This window comes from Oncorhynchus mykiss, chromosome 23 (genome assembly GCF_013265735.2).
Source record: "Oncorhynchus mykiss isolate Arlee chromosome 23, USDA_OmykA_1.1, whole genome shotgun sequence".
Taxonomy (NCBI): Eukaryota; Metazoa; Chordata; class Actinopteri; order Salmoniformes; family Salmonidae; genus Oncorhynchus; species Oncorhynchus mykiss.
This window is the reverse complement of record NC_048587.1, coordinates 11020108-11037451: the sequence shown is the minus strand read 5'-3', so window position 1 is coordinate 11037451 and position 17344 is coordinate 11020108. Positions and strand designations below refer to the sequence as shown.

The window sequence follows — 17344 nt, the reverse complement described above, 5'->3', positions numbered from 1 at the left end:
AACGGTATTGAAAAACCACAATGGGGCCATTTCCATATACCCCAGTACACTGCCCAAGCCTAGTGCAAGCTGTGCTTGCACATTGGCCAGGACCAGCTGGGAACTCACGGGTGTGTTCCCTAAACTGATAATAGTTCAGATTCGGGCAGTATGTCAAAGAGGGATTACGGTCACAGTTCCTATGTGTATGGTGTGCATTAGGACTCACCGGAGAGCGTTCCCGACGTTTCTGGCCAGACAGTAGGTCTGAGTCTGACAGTGTGTCAAAGTGTGATATGTTCTCATTGTCCACGTTATCCAGGATTTCAGTCAAAGCTGTGAGAAGCGTAGCCTGGTTCACCTCATCAAGTCCAAATTTATTCTGTGAGAGAAAAATTAATTAACAGAAAGAAAAAAAATTCACACAATTCAGCTAAGTAGTAGACAAGTTTGTTAAAAGTTAGAACTATTGTACAATTACCAAAAAAGTAAAATTACTACATAAATGTGTCTCTGGTCTGAAGTAAAGTAGTGTACTATATTGGAAACAGGGCGTGGTTTGACCTTTGTCCTTGGGGCCTTACCTCTCCTGAGGGTGTGTCCTCAAAGATGGACAGAATGGAGGGGTCCAAACAGCAGTGGAGGGCCTCCAGGGCCTCTCCTGTATCCAGCTCCAGTCTGGCCAGGCTTTCACTGGACAGGCCCCCATGGAGATCCACCACCTGATGGGGGGAGGGGGTGATTGGGTCAGTAAGCCCGGAGACAGTCAAACGATCCAAAAATCGCCCCCCAAGCACCTAAGCAAGTCGTGTCTAAGTCATATTTGAAGTATATCCAGTAGTTATTGATAGCTTCATCTTGCCATTTGACAGGCTGGGTGGTATTTATTTTTCACAGTTTTTACTTTAAGCATGCTCCATTCCTCTCAAACCTACACATGGAGAGAGGGCCTACCTACACACTAGCAGATGATGAAGTCCGTTAGGGCTGAAATAGGGATGTTAGCTGGTAACCTTTAAAATTGGTTAGCTGCCGAAAATACATTTTACCGGTCATTCTTATCAGTCTACAGGTCAATTTGCATCATTTTGTGGACTTTAAATTGACCCATGTATTTTCGTTAGTTGTCACACATGCATAGCATACAGAGCCTAGTTTGCAGAAGAAAATGGCCCATCACCTGTCAGACAGTGTGAAAGCAGCTCCTCAAAAAGCTGATAATGGAGTGTAATGGTAAAATAATTATTTGATGAGACATTAAAATAGGGGCCTTACTGTTACTGCCATTAGACCATAGAAACGCAGAGTGAAGGAAAAGCAGCCAACAAGTGCTCAGCATATGTGGGAACTTCTTCAAGGCAGTTGGAAAAGCATTCCAGGTGAAGCTGGTTGAGAGAATGCCAAGCGTGTGCAAAGCTGTCAAGGCAAATGGTGGCTACTTTGAAAAATCTAAAATATATTGATTTGTTTAACCCTTTTTGGGTTACTACATGATTCCACGTGTTATTTCATAGTGTTGATGTCTTTATTATTCTACAATGTAGAATCTAGTAAAAATTGAAATATATATAAAAAAACCTGGACTGAGTAAACGTCCAAACTTTTGACTGTTACTGTACATGTTTGTGAATCTCACCTTCATAATAGTTTGTAGGACAAACAGTTCAGACGCTAGATATTTTCATGAGAAGACAGATTTTAGGGATGTCTCATGGTCTGAAAGACCGCTGTTGCTCTGCCACATTTCACTGCAGAAGGCCAATATTGACAGACAGACCCAACCAATGTATAAAACAAAATAATGAAAACAACTTTTTTTAAATTAGGATTTTTTTTATTATAGTAATTAAAATTATGTGGGGCAGTGGAAATTGACTCGAGGAATAACCAGCATTTCTCTCCTGTTGCATTGGTTTTCATAAACTGTCTTTGTCCAGAAGCCCAAAGGCACAATCCTTGTCATATTAGCAACACATCCTTGTTGTTTCTACCAAGACTCCCCCCTCTAAATGTTTAAAGGAGGTCTTCATATCGGTCACATGTATGTACCGCTGGCATTAGATGCGCTGTTTAGAAGTGTTTTCCTGCAAAAAGCTACATCATCAGAGCAGTTGCATGTTCAATAATGGGCTATAGCCGTTTGACTGTACAACAATAGCAAGCCTGTTTTCATCAACCTTTCTGATCTCCCCATCCTGGATCCGGGATCGTGAATACAGACTCAAGCTCATTACCATAACGCAACCTTAACTATTCATGAAAATCGCAAATGAAATGAAATAAATATGCTAGCTCTCAAGCTTAGCCTTTTGTTAACAACACTGTCATCTCAGATTTTCAAAATATGCTTCTCAACCATTGCAAAACAAGCATTTGTGTAACAGTATTGATGGCTAACGTAGCATTTAGCATTAGCATTCAGCTGGCAACATTTACACAAAAAAACAGAAAAGCATTCAAATAAAATCATTTACCTTTGAAGAACTTCAGATGTTTTCAATGAGGAGACTCTCAGATAGCAAATGTTCAGTTTTTCGTGATAGATTATTTGTTTAGGACAAATCGCTCCGTTTTCTGCGTCACGTTTAGCTATGAAAAAACCCCTGTATCCAGGATTGTGTAAATCTATCAGCAAGCTCATTAGCATAACACAACGTTAACTATTTATGAAAATCGCAAATGAAATGAAATAAATATGCCATCTCTCAAGCTTAGCCTTTTGTAAACAACACTGTCATCTCAGATTTTCAAAATATGCTTCTCAACCATAGGAAAACAATCATTTGTGTAAAAGTAGCTAGCTTGCGTTAGCATTTCGCGTTAGCATTTAGCGTTAGCATTAGCATCCAGCACGCAACATTAACAAAAACATAAAAGCCTTCAAATAAAATCATTTACCTTTGAAGAACTTCTGATGTTTTCAATGAGGATACTCTCAGTTAGATAGCAGATGCTCAGTTTTTCCAAAAAGATTCCTTGTGTATTAGAAATAGCTCCGTTTTATACATCACATTTGGCTACCAAAAAAAATCTGAAAATTCAGTCCTCAAAACGCGAACTTTTTTCCAAATTAACTCCATAATATCGACTGAAAACATGGCAAACGTTGTTTAGAATCAATCATCAAGGTGTTTTTCACATATCTCTTCATTGATACATCGTTCTTGGACACATGCTTTCTCCCCTGAATCAAATGGTAAAGTAGAAGCAGCTGGCAATTGCGCACCGAATTCGACGCAGGACACCAGGCGGACACTTGGAAAATGTAGTCTCTTATGGTCAATCTTCCAATGATATGCCTACAAATACGTCACAATGCTGCTAAGACCTTGGGCGAACGACAGAACGTGTAGGCTCATTCGTTGCGCAATCACAGCCATATAAGGAGAGAATGGAAAACAGAGCTTCAGAAATTCTGCTAATTCCTGGGTGATGCATCATCTTGGTTTCGCTTGTAGAATGAGTTCTGGGGCACTTACAGACAAAATCTTTGCAGATTCTGAAACTTCAGAGTGTTTTCTTTCCAAAACTGTCAAGAATATGCATAGTCGAGCATCTTTTCGTGACAAAATATTGCGCTTAAAACGGGAACGTTTTTTATCCAAAAATGAAATAGCGCCCCTAGAGCTCTAACAGGTTAAGCTCTTAATGAAAAATGTAAGTTACTTGCACAGTATTTTCAATTGGTCACGTTTTTTTTTTTTTTTACCATATGGCAAAAATGTGACTGCTTGTCGACCCCTTAGAATTTCCGCAGCAAAATTGACAAAAATTAGGCCGAATCAAATCAAATCGATGGGTGCAGGCCAGGACAAACACACTACACCCCTCAACAAATATGAAAATGAGCCATGAGGGGAGCATTCGAACGCAAATTACCAACTGCCCACAGAACGTGAAGTAAAGGTATACAAAATAATGACAGCGAAATCCAGATGGTGTGCGAGGGGGCGGCTATAAAATGCGGAGAACACGGCCGGGGAATCCAGACAATCATATGCTAACTTCGTAGGGAATCAACTTAATGTATTGACAAATAATTAACCCAAGTTGATCATAAGACATTAATAGAATGGATCAGTGTTTCGTATTTCCTGCAACCTTCTGAAGAGGCCAGGTTAATTCCACATCTGTGTGCGCGCGCCGAGGACAACGAGTTTCATAACCGGTATGGCCAATATTCCTGATACAAAAAGTACTGATGTTAATCGTAATTATCCACGATCGGAAAAAATATAATTCTCAGGTGCCCGCACACATCTTTCAATCAAGTGCGATGTGCTACTGGATCTAAATAAATTAAATAGATAGCTTGCCCGCCTGTAAAGATAAGTGCGCTCGCTGTACGTTGATCCTGCTGCTCTGATTTGGATGGAGGAAAGCTGTATTACTCCATCCACTCCTGTCGCGTCATAATTCCACCCGATCACTTTTCCTCTCATGTTCCAGTCTGATCAGTTAGATTGCTGTTGCCTCCTGTTAGTCTGCTACTACGATAAATCAAATGGCAAGGACGTTTGATAGCCTAGCAAGCTATCCAAGTGCATAATATCTAACAAGCGGGGTGAGATGACCAGCCGATGCGCATTCTGACTCGTGACAACAAACTTGTTGAAATGACATATGGGCAAGATAAACAATGAACTTATACATAGATCGTTCAGGGATAAGCAAAGGCTGGAAGTAGTTAATCGACATTTCTAAGACAATCGAAGTAGTCCAGATTAATGTATCTTGCTAGCCTGCCATCTAACCAGCAAAGAAGCTACGGGTAAACAGTCAGTGTTAGCAGGTCGGGTAACAAATTAGAGTGGCATAATAAATATCATTAATTAACAGTAGGCTTAGTATAGCCCTTTGGACACCAAGAAACTTGAAACTTCCGCCGATGTTAGTGTCACCAACAAACTCATGGTCTAAACACAGTTTCCAGTGTAACAGTATAACTTTAGACCGTCCCTTCGCCCATACCCGGGCGCGAACCAGGGACCCTCTGCACACATCAACAGTCACCCCTCGAAGCATCGTTACCCATCGGTCCACAAAAGCCGCGAACTACTACTTCAAGATCTCAGAGCAAGTGACGTCACCGATTGAAACGCTATTTAGCGCGCACCACCGCTAACTAGCTAGAAACTTCACATCCGTTACACAAGTACCCAACATATATGTAACCCACGTGTCATTATGTGCACCATTGAACTGGACCCTGCCCAGAAGGAAATGTTGCTACCACGCACCTTGCCCCAAGATATCTCCTTCCTAATCATCACGTTTTGCACTGCAACAAACCGGGCTCCGCTATCGCAGAAGCAAGGTACCTCGTGGAATCTAGACAGGCAGTATTGTAAACACACTTGTGCTCATAATACCGCAAATATATTTTTGTGGTCTGAAACGTACACAATGACTGGTATGCTGGTTTCTGAGTTGAATGAGTAAATGTATAGCTGTTTGAATCCGTCAACATGTGATGCATTTCCCACCACGTGTTTCTCATAAATAAGCATGGCAGAGGAATGTTTTTGTTTTACAAACGATTATAATCATATACAACTTCAGGCAAGAAGAGATGTGTTGCCAATCACCCAAGGTGGTGCCAACATATATTTATTTAAACAAAAATTCCTGCATGTTTTCAACTCAGTGTAAGTTAGCTAGGGATTTCGTTCATTTCAACACATCAAGCTCGAGTTACCTGCAGCCAACTGTAAAATAACGTAACCGGTAGTGACAATTTTGTACATTACATATTGTAACTAGCTATTAACAATACTTCTAATAACGAGAACGCAGTCTAATTTAGCGTTTTACGACGGCATGCATTTAGAACCACGTGTAAATGGCTCCGACTCGAGACTGAATTTGAAGAGGCACAGGCTAAAGAAACATCCTTTAACGAGGCATATAGATAGATATTAAAGGTTCATTAAAATCAGCACATTTGGTTCAATCATGTCATTGCAAGACATTGACTTTCACGATTTTTTACAGACTTCCAACTAGCTGTCAATGGCCTCATCTCGGACGAACAAACTGGACATCTCCCAACTTAAAGCTAACGTTAAAGTAGCTAGCGAACGTTACTCGTCCAAGTGGTTTTACGTTTGCTATATTTGTACATTAAAGAACGGCCATTGGATAACTACACTATATAAATAATCCATTTTCGTTTGACCGAGGCAGTTAGTAAACAATGAAATCCAAAAGACTGAGTTCAACACATTTAAAGCCAAAAAGCACGTTGTCTAACTGTTAGCTAACTACACAACCGGGCAAGCAATGCATTAGTTATGCAGCCGGCAACTTCACATACGGTTTGGATGCTACCAAGTCACTATAGCAGTTAAAACAAACACCCATGAAAACACAAATATCGATCTACTTATCAAGGGATTAGATGTAATCGGTATTCTCCACCCGGCTGCTAATAATCAACCATGCCATGATTGTTCTGGACAGTGGCAGTATCCACGTGTCACTTTTCCAGCGCATCATTCCCAGCACACGAGACATTCCCATACAGCACAGATACACGGATGATACCAAATATACAACGGTATCACTGTACTTTACCTCGTCTAGTGTATTTGTAGAGAAAAATTCCATGTTGCAGGCAGCTAAAATCTCATCGCCTGCTCCCCACCGCGCCGCCATTTTAGTTTACAACACTCTCGCGCTGTGAAAATTATTCTTCTATGAGGTTTAACGGTGGTTGGCATCCAATTTGTTGCATTACCGCCACCTACTAGACTGGAGTACAACTCCCTTGCACTTTTCTTGAAAAATACAAATGTACTTAAATACCCTACCATCTAACACTACACTCACTAATTTCCAAATTTTATAAAATAAAATTAACACCACCCTACTCCACTAATTCAATGTATGTATTCCTACCTCATGACATCAACCTGAAAGGATGGAATATCACCACTTAACACACCCTGTAACTCTTCTGATGTCAAGTCTCACATACCCAAATACCTCTCTGCAGCAGCCACCACATCAATTTTCTGCGACTTCCGTTCCATCTCTGCAGTACAGTTGATAACCATTGCTATAAATGCTAAAAATCCAATCTTACTGAAATTTATATCACTTTTTGGCCCATCCCTCTGTACTGGTATATCTCTACTACTCTCACCACTCCTCCCCCTTAACCCATCTTCCTCTACTTTCTTCACTGCCTCAACATATGACAACTTCTGCACTACTCTAACCCTGGAAACCTCAACCTGCCTCTCTCGCACGGAACATGTCTGATCCCCAGCTCCATGGGCACCCCTACAATTAACACATTCCACAACTTTCCCCAATACTACGCATTCCTTTGTCTCATGCCCTTCTGCGCACTTATTTACGTTTAAAAATATCTGAAGTTGGATTAGGAAAGTTGTTTGAAATGTTTGGATCAAGTTTACAGGTAACTAATTAGATAATGTGTAGTCATGTTGCGCGAGTTGGAACCAGTGTATTTTCTGAATCATACGTGCCAAATAAATGTACATTTTTGATATATATATATATATATAACGACAGAATTTATCGAACAAAAGGACGATTTGTGATGTTTAATGGACATATTGGAGTGCCAACAGAAGAAGATCTTCAAAGGTAAGGCATGCATGAAATGTTATTTCTGACTTTTGTGTTGTGCCTGGCGGGTTGAATTGTGATATTCATGTGTATGTTTGCTGGGGTGCTGTCCTCAGATAATAGCATGGTTTGCTTTCGCCGTAAAGCCTTTTTGAAATCTGACACTGACTGGATTAACAAGAAGTTCATCTTTAAACCCATGTATAACACATGTACGATTTATGAATTACTATTATGAGTATTTCTGTTTTTGAATTTGGCTCGCTGCTATTTCACTGGGTGTTGTCAAATCAATTCCGTTAACGGGATTCGAGCGGGGGTGGGATAGAAGGGATCTGTATATTAAGGTAAAAACAAAATAAACGTTTAGGTATTAATTTGTCCACTAGATGTCAATCTGACTTGACTGTAGAATACACAGATACTCAGTGAAATAATAAAAAGCTTCAGTTACGTAGATAATACAGACCGCATTAGACAGCTATTCATGAAAATGTGATTATTAATGACCGTCATACAATGTTAGCTTAATGAATGGGTGTACTTTATACTAGATAGGACTTCACTGCTCACTTTACTGTTACTAACTCATTTTCTTCACTGAGCATAGACTGAATTAAAACATTAAAAAAGTTATGGAATAAGAAAACAACGTTGACATTTTCAACATGCATTTTGTATGCATTAGCAAGAGGCAAAATAAATCTTACATGCGCAACAGTTATTGAACATTTGAGGAATCAAGGAAAGATATGACTTGAAGAATGTTCATACCTAGGCCTGCTCTAGAGCCTCTGGAGGAAATTAATTTGCTCCACAAGTAGTTGCATGTGAGCATTGTCCTAAACAAATGGGTTTTCAGGTAAAATCACCCTCTCTGGCCAGGCTACAACAGACTCTTCTGCTGTAGAACGGTCTCCTGCCCCGGAAGCACCACCATCTCCTGTCCCGGAAGCACCGCCGTCTCCTGTCCCGGAAGCTCCTGTTGGTGTTGGTAGATTGTTAATGAACAATCTGCCAACCTTCAACTGCTGAGGGTATGGCAGCAAACAGGTCATGCATTGCAATGTTTGGTAGTCTTTGCTGTGCAAGGCAACCCCTAATAACAATTTGCAGAGGGGACTGGTGCATCTCAGTCCTTAAACCATGATGGTTCCACTGGTTGCAGAATTCTGTTAAGTCTCTATTGATTCTCGGCAGGCACACGTAATACAGAGCCCAGATGTGCATTTCATTGTCCAAATCCACAATGCACTCGCACTTAAAGAATTTGAACAGGCCATGGTACACATTGGTCATACCAAACCACAGGTCACCCCATAGTCTCTCAATCTGCTGATTGTGCATGCTCCTTCCTCTCAGAGCACTGCCTCTCCCAGAGCCTCTGAAAATGTTCATGAACAAGCAGACAGTGTTGTCTGCTTGTTAATGACCTCCATGGTCCTCCTAACTCTGGAGGGAATGCCATATCTAGAGACAGCATTCATGAAGCAATCCATTACAATACTGCTGTGTTTGTTGCTGGAAGCACGGAGAAACACAACGAGGTGGCTGTACCCATCAATGCCACCATGTATGACTATCCTCCACCTAAATCAGAAAATACAGCACTGGTTGATACAAAACCTGAAGACACATTAAATATACAAACATCACCATCCTCCTTTACCACTTAGATGCTGCAAAAGGTTCCTGCAGTATATAACAAAGCAGCAGACCGAATTTTAAATGAACATCCAAAATGTGGAACAATGTTAACCGCGGATCACAACTATAAGTACTTATTTTAGCCCTATAAAGGCTACAACAAGGGTTTGTGCAAGACTGTTTCCTGCAGCGGTAGATGTGTGATTACAATATCTACTTCAATTGGAAAAATAACCATGTTTATCTTGAGTCAAAAGGACAGACTTTCCTGTTGTTCACACTTAGGCACAAATACTTTTCTACAACTGTTTTTACCTCCGTATGTCCTCAATGTAAGCATGTTTGTTCATTTCATGATGCAGATATTCTATCAATCACAGAAGTAGCAGAACCACAATAAAACAATTATTATCCATGAGTGACATATGGTATCAAGGGCCATTGCTTGCTAAACTGAACTGTCAGTTGATGAACAATTTGAGACGTGACAATGTACAATGTTACAATGTACGGTATGACCTTCTATGCAGCCTCTGCGACATGGCTGAGGGCAGCCGCACTTGGGTTAACACGAAGCATGCTGTCCCTCACTCTGCGTCTCTGCACCCGGATTCCCATTGTCCTAAATTGTGCTCGAACAGCCTCCGGTCCAAGTTCGTTGTTCCCAGCCACAAAGTCCTTTAATATTTTCTGACATGTCAGAATATATTATGGTGCATGTGACAGATTGAAGTGTCTGGATAAAAAAAGAGTAACAAATGGCCAGGGATGAGGTAACATATATCATCATTGTATTTTAAAGGCCTGTCTTGATTGTAGTCATTCAAAATGGTTTGATTGTTAAGAAACTGGAAACCATGCATCTAAAGTCTTTGTAGTTTATTAAAACATATATTTAACCAGGTAGGCTAGTTGAGAACAAGTTCTCATTTGCAACTGCGACCTGGCCAAGATTAAGCAAAGCAGTTCGACACATACAGAGTTACACATGGAATAAACAAACATTCAATCAATAATACAGTAGAAAAATCTATATACAGCATGTGCAAATGAGGTAGGATAAGAGAGGTAAGGCAATAAATAGGAAATGGTGGTGAAGTAATTACAATAAAGCAATTAAACACTGGAATGGTAATTTGTGCAGAAGATGAATGTGCAAGTAGAGATTCTGGGGTGCAAAGGAGCAAGATAAATAAATAAATACAGTATGGAGATGAGGTAGTTGGATGGGCTATTTACAGATGGGCTGGATGGGCTATTTTGTAAATGACATCGCCGAAGTCGAGGATCAGTAGGAGGGTCAGTTTTACGAGGGTATGTTTGGCAGCATGAGTGAAGGATGTTTTGTTGCGAAATAGGAAGCCGATTCTAGATTTAATTTTGGATTGGAGATGTTTAACCTGAGTTTGGAAGGAGAGTTTACAGTCTAAACAGACACCTAGGTATTTGTAGTTGTCCACATTTTCTAAGTCAGAACCGTTCAGAGAAGTGATGCTGGACGGGCGGGCAGGTGCGAGCTACGATCGGTTGAAGAGCATGCATTTAGTTTTACTTGCATTTAAGAGCAGTTGGAGGCCACGGAAGGAGAGTTGTATGGCATTGAAACTCGTCTGGAGGGTTGTTAACACAGTGTACAAAGAAGGGCCAGAGGTATACAGAATGGTGTTGTCTGCGTAGAGGTGGATCAAAGAATCACCAGCAGTGAGAGCAACATCATTGAAGTATACAGAGAAGAGAGTCGGCCCGAGAATTGAACCCTGTGGCACCCTCATAGAGACTGCCAGTGGTCCGGACAACAGGCCCTCCGATTTGACAGACTCAACTCTATTGGAGAGGTAGTTGGTGAACCAGGTGAGGCAATCATTTGAGAAACCAATTCTGTTGAGTCTGCCAATAAGAATGTTGTGATTGACAGAGTCGAAAGCCTTAGCCAGGTCGATGAATAGGGCTGCACAGTAATGTCTCTTATCGATGGTGGTTATGATATCGTTTAGGACCTTGAGCGTGGCTGAGGTGCACCCATGACCAGCTCTGAAACCAGATTGCATAGCGGAGAAGGTACTGTGAGATTCAAAATGGTCGGTAATCTGTTTGTTAACTTGGCTTTCAAAGACCATAGAAAGTCAGGGTAGAATAGATATAGGTCTGTAGCAGTTTGGGTCTAGAGTGTCTCCCCCTTTGAAGAGGGGGATGACCGCGGCAGCTTTCCGGCTGTTGACCCGGGGTAGGGGTAGCCAGGTGGAAAGCATGGCCAGCCGTAGAAAAATGCTTATTGAAGTTCTTAATTATTGTGGATTTATCGGTGGTAACAGTGTTTCCTAGCCTCAATGCAGTGGGCAGCTGGGAGGAGGTGCTCTTATTCTTCATGGACTTTACAGTGTCCCAGAACTTTTTTTGAGTTTGTGCTACAGGATGCAAATTTCTGCTTGAAAAAGCTAGCCTTAGCTTTTCTAACTGCCTGTGTATATTTGTTCCCAACTTCTGTCATGACGTTGCCCTCTTTGGGTACAGCAAGCCCCATCCCCTTCTCCCTGCCTCCATCAACTAGTTGGCTGTGGTCAGAGAGAGGTCGTAAATTCTTGAGGAGAGGATCTCCTCATGCACACAGTATAGAGACAGAGTGAATTTTCATAGAGAACAAAGGAATTTCTTCCACCTCACAGAACTTGAGGTCCGAACAAATTTCATGTTCTGGACAAGGTATAAAAGATCGTTGAAGAATCCAGCTACGAACTGGTCCATTTGTTACATTTTGGGGAAGCTCATGGGAGACGGTGTGGCCACATTACCATAACGCTGTTTGTATAATAGCCTCAGATATGAGGTTTACATCTAATTGTTGTATACAATGAATGAGTGAGTTTGATACTGGTTGTAAAATTGTGTAATGTGATTTTGGACTGTTTAATGAAGGAAATTCCTATTCCCTTTTGAGTTGAACTAAATCAGAGGACCGCCTATGAGCCCAGTTAGGGTCAGGCATCCTGGGACAGCCCCTTTTCTGCAATTCCGAATAAAACCCAACTTGGAGAAATTCTCAAGTAGACCATGTTTCTCTCAATCACGGGAGTACAAAGGTTGTAGACCATTGCTGAATCTTTTAACCATACATGTGGTTAAACTCTTAGACTATCGATACCAACAGAATAAGAACAAGTCTTTGATATTAATTACTAGTCTGCAGCTAGGAATTCGGTATCATTGAACGCGAAGAACGACAACCGCCGAAACATCCATTCTATTACGAATGAAGGAATGTCACTCAACAATCCACTCTAACCACAACAGAGAGAGAGAGAGATTCAATTCTACAAAAGAAACAAACTTTTCACCAGCGATCAAGATGACATACTGAGCGTAAATATATATATATTGAATGCAATTGTTCCCGAATGAGTGAGCGTTCATGTGCAAAGGATTATCATTTCAATTGTTATAATTATCAACTCTGTAGTGACTTCTCAGCTGACCCCCACTCCCCATTGTGTCCACCAAGCCGCGATGCCGGTTTAGCCCACTAGGGCACATTCTCCTATCATTTCTTGTAACCATATTTACTTTGTTTATGCATTTCTGTGAATTACTTAGTTATTAATAAATAAATTATTTAAGACAATTGATGTATGGATGACCCATAGTGAAGAGTGGGTTAGTGCAGATAACCAACAATTTACGACGTTTGGAATGAGACTAACGTGAGGTAAAAATAAATAATTAATTAATCAGAAGACTATTGATCAGATATGAAAATATCTGAAAGGTTATATTGGGAAATTATAACTTTGTAATCTGAATATTTTCCTTGGTGCCCTGACTTCCTAGTTAATTATGGTTACATGATTAATCAGTCTAATCACGTAATACTAATTACAGAGAATCTTTGATAAAAACTAAGTCTTCAATTTAATGATAGTAAAGACAACACTTCCCTGAAAAGTTGCATATCACGGGGGCTGTTCGATGCTAATGCAGACCGCCACAGGATGTTTTTGTGCTGGTCAAGGGCAGTCAGGTCTGGAGAGAACCAGGGGCTATATCGGTTCCTGGTTCTACATTTTTTGAATGGGGCATGCCTATTTAACAATAACCAGGCATCCTCTACTGACGGGATGAGGTCAATATTCTTCCAGGACACCCAGGCCAGATCGATTAGAAAGGCCTGCTCGCTGAAGTGTTTTAGGGAGCCTTTGACAGTGATGAGGGGTGGTTGTTTGACCGCAGACCCATTACGGATGCATCAATGAGGCAGTGATCGCTGAGATCTTGGTTGAAAACAGCAGAGGTGTATTTTGAGGGCAAGTTAGTTAGGATGATATCTATGAGGGTCCCTGTGTTTACGGATTTGGGGTTGTACCTGGTGGGTTCATTGATAATTTGTGTGTGATTGAGGGCATCAAGCTTAGATTGTAGGATGGCCGGGGTGTTAAGCACGTCATAGTTTAGGTCACCTCAGAAGATAGATGGGGGGCAATCAATTCACATATGGTGTCCAGGGCATAGCTGGGGGCAGAGGGTGGTCTATAGCAAGTGGAAACAGTGAGAGACTTGTTTCTGGAAAGATGGATTTTTAAAAGTAGAAGTTTGAATTGTTTGGGTACAGACCTGGATAATAAGACAGAACTCTGTAGGTTATCTCTGCAATAGATTGCAATACCGCCCCTTTTGGCAGTTCTATCTTGTCAGAAAATGTTATAGTAAGGGATGGAAATTTCAGGGGTTTTGGTGGATTTCCTAAGCCAGGATTCAGACACGGCTAGGACATTCGGCTAAGCAGAGCGTGCTAAAGTAGTGAATAAAACAAACTTAGGGAGGAGGCTTCTAATGTTAACATGCATGAAACCAAGGCTTTTACGATTACCGAAGTCAACAAATGAGAGCACCTGGGGAGTAGGAGTGGAGCTAAGCACTGCAGGGCCTGGATTAACCTCTACATCACCAGAGGAACAGAGGATGACTAGGATGAGGGTACGGCTAAAGTTGTCTGGGCGTGAGAGAATAGATTCAAGGCATAATGTCAAATCAAATCAAATTTTTATTTGTCACATACACATGGTTAGCAGATGTTAATGCGAGTGTAGCGAAATGCTTGTGCTTCTAGTTCCGACGATGCAGTAATAACAAGTAATCTAACTAACAATTCCAAAACTACTGTCTTGCACACAGTGTAAGGGGATAAAGAATATGTACATAAGGATATATGAATGAGTGATGGTACAGAGCAGCATAGGCAAGATACAGTAGATGGTATCGAGTACAGTATGTACAAATGAGATGAGTATGTAAACAAAGTGGCATAGTTTAAAGTGGCTAGTGATACATGTATTACATAAGGATACAGTCGATGATATAGAGTACAGTATATACGTATGCATATGAGATTAATAATGTAGGGTAAGTAACATTATATAAGGTAGCATTGTTTAAAGTGGCTAGTGATATATTTACATCATTTCCCATCAATTCCCATTATTAAAGTGGCTGGAGTTGAGTCAGTGTCAGTGTGTTGGCAGCAGCCACTCAGTGTTAGTGGTGGCTGTTTAACAGTCTGATGGCCTTGAGATAGAAGCTGTTTTTCAGTCTCTCGGTCCCAGCTTTGATGCACCTGTACTGACCTCGCCTTCTGGATGATAGCGGGGTGAACAGGCAGTGGCTCGGGTGGTTAGTGTCCTTGATGATCTTTATGGCCTTCCTGTGACATCGGGTGGTGTAGGTGTCCTGGAGGGCAGGTAGTTTGCCCCCGGTGATGCGTTGTGCAGACCTCACTACCCTCTGGAGAGCCTTACGGTTGAGGGCGGTGCAGTTGCCATACCAGGCGGTGATACAGCCTGCCAGGATGCTCTCGATTGTGCATCTGTAGAAGTTTGTGAGTGCTTTTGGTGACAAGCCAAATTTCTTCAGCCTCCTGAGGTTGAAGAGGCGCTGCTGCGCCTTCTTCACGATGCTGTCTGTGTGAGTGGACCAATTCAGTTTGTCTGTGATGTGTATGCCGAGGAACTTAAAACTTGCTACCCTCTCCACTACTGTTCCATCGATGTGGATAGGGGGGTGTTCCCTCTGCTGTTTCCTGAAGTCCACAATCATCTCCTTAGTTTTGTTGACGTTGAGTGTGAGGTTATTTTCCTGACACCACACTCCGAGGGCCCTCACCTCCTCCCTGTAGGCCGTCTCGTCGGCAGACAGAGGTATGGTAGGATGTGGGTACATTGGAGGTAAACCTAGGCATTGAGTAATGATGAGAGTGATATTGTCTCTAGAGACGTTTAAGCCAGGTGATGTCACCGCATATGTGGGAGGTGGAACTAAATGGTAGGTTAAGGCATATTGATGACTATGGGTAACTAGTCTCAAGGGGTCCTATTTTGTTTAAGGCACTGCTATGTGACTTAATTTTGATGTACGGTGACTATTTTATTTCATGTTATATGGCAGGCACTGCTGTTTTTTTGTTGTCCCTATGTTTCCACATGCTCCTGGGAATTCAAGCTAGTTTACTATTTATTATAAGTGAAATGGAAAATCTAAATACAAATGACATATTTCTCAGGCGCTTATTTTGTCGATGTATCGAAACCGTACTGAACCATGACACCACTGTACCGTATCGTACCGTGAGTTTTGTGAACCGTTTCACCCCTAGTGAATATGTATGTTATTGCCTCTGCAGTATATTATTCTTAGGGTTTTATTAGTGTACTTTGTTTTAAAGACGAGATGGGTCCGTATCAAAAAAGGTATCAATTCTATATATAAAGTATATTCTGACTTTATTTTACCCAGCACTTAATCTATTATTTTACACTATTTATGAATGTAACGTTTGTTTTTGTGCCATATACAGTACCAGTCAAAAGTTTATACACTCATAAAAGTTTTTTTTATTTTTTTTATTTTTTTAAAACTATTTTCTACATTGTAGTATAATAGTGAAGACATCAAAACTATGTAATAACACATGGAATCACGTAGTAATCAAAAAAGTGTTAAACAAATCAAAATATATTTTATTTGAGAAGGCCTAACAAACAGCAAAAGCACTAGCCTATGTCAATCTACTATCCCCCATAGTCCTAATATTAAAGAGAATCAATGTGCTTTATATTAGGAAGGTTGAGAAATATAGTAGGTCTAGCTTATAGAAAGCTGATGGGATCTTTCTCTTTTTAATAGAGGCCATCACACTGCTTTCAAAACGCGATTGCATAGCCTAAAGAGATGTTGCGCAACATGAGCTCATGGACTCTCGAAGTGTTTGATTAGATTTTGGAATACATTTGCATTGATGTTAGAGTGATTAGAGGGACAATAGAGTGCTGAGTACCAGGCAGTTAGAAAATTTGGTAGGTTGCTAATGACCAGCAGCAGCATCAGAGCTTGGAGAAGCCTAATTACCATGACTAAACGGTCACATGGAATTTGACTGCCAATCATGACATACCACTGGTGTGGCGGTAATACGGCCACCGTAACAGCCCTAGTTCACAACAGTGTAGCCTACCGTTGAGAGTGAATCAGAGCTACGCTACGCAAACACCGCAGAGACGTTGCCTTGGTGGTTGAGTCAGAGAAAGTCATACATGGTGTGAAGGGCCCGCCTCCTTTACAGTTTCTCAATCGCTTTGTTTTTGAAACAGTCTTAACTTCTTAAACATTCTCTAAACTGTAATTGCAATTGTCACAACTGTTGCATGTCTGCAAAATGTAGTAACTCAGACAAAACATTTAATTAATGCTTCAAAACCTAGTCATTGTGTCAGTAAATTGGCCAATGACATAAAAATGGAGAAAAAAAATAATTTTATGAGCCATACTGGTCAAAATGTTTTGATGTTTTTTCACCATGGCAGTCAAACTGGAAATGTTTGTTTTATACAAATTTATGTTTTGTTCTACTTTGTTGACACTGACTGCTTACTGTACTATACAACAATGTCAGTTTTGTCTAGCTGAATGCTATTGTGTGTCACACTGAGATTTTTAGACACCGATTTCAACCGTAGGTAAAACTTTACTGGGAAAAGTCATTACTGTAGTACACAGAAAAATGATATGCACATTTGTATGTACAGTTGAAGTCGGAAGTTTACATACACTTAGGTTGGAGTCATTAAAAGTTGTTTTT

General features: G+C 40.8%; 1 protein-coding gene across 1 annotated transcript in view; it reads right to left on the bottom strand.

Moving 5' to 3' along the window:
* The window catches only part of LOC110502248 (peroxisome proliferator-activated receptor gamma coactivator-related protein 1), a 33591-nt gene extending 26901 nt beyond the window's left edge, over positions 1-6690 (bottom strand). Inside the window, exons 1-3 of the mRNA XM_021580135.2 lie at positions 6556-6690; positions 564-701; positions 209-361 (exon numbers count right to left, since the gene is read on the bottom strand). Coding sequence (XP_021435810.2) covers positions 209-361; positions 564-701; positions 6556-6636 — 372 coding nt within the window. The 5' untranslated portion in view covers positions 6637-6690. The remainder of the gene's footprint in view (positions 1-208; positions 362-563; positions 702-6555) is intronic.
* Between the last annotated feature and the right edge of the window lie 10654 nt (positions 6691-17344).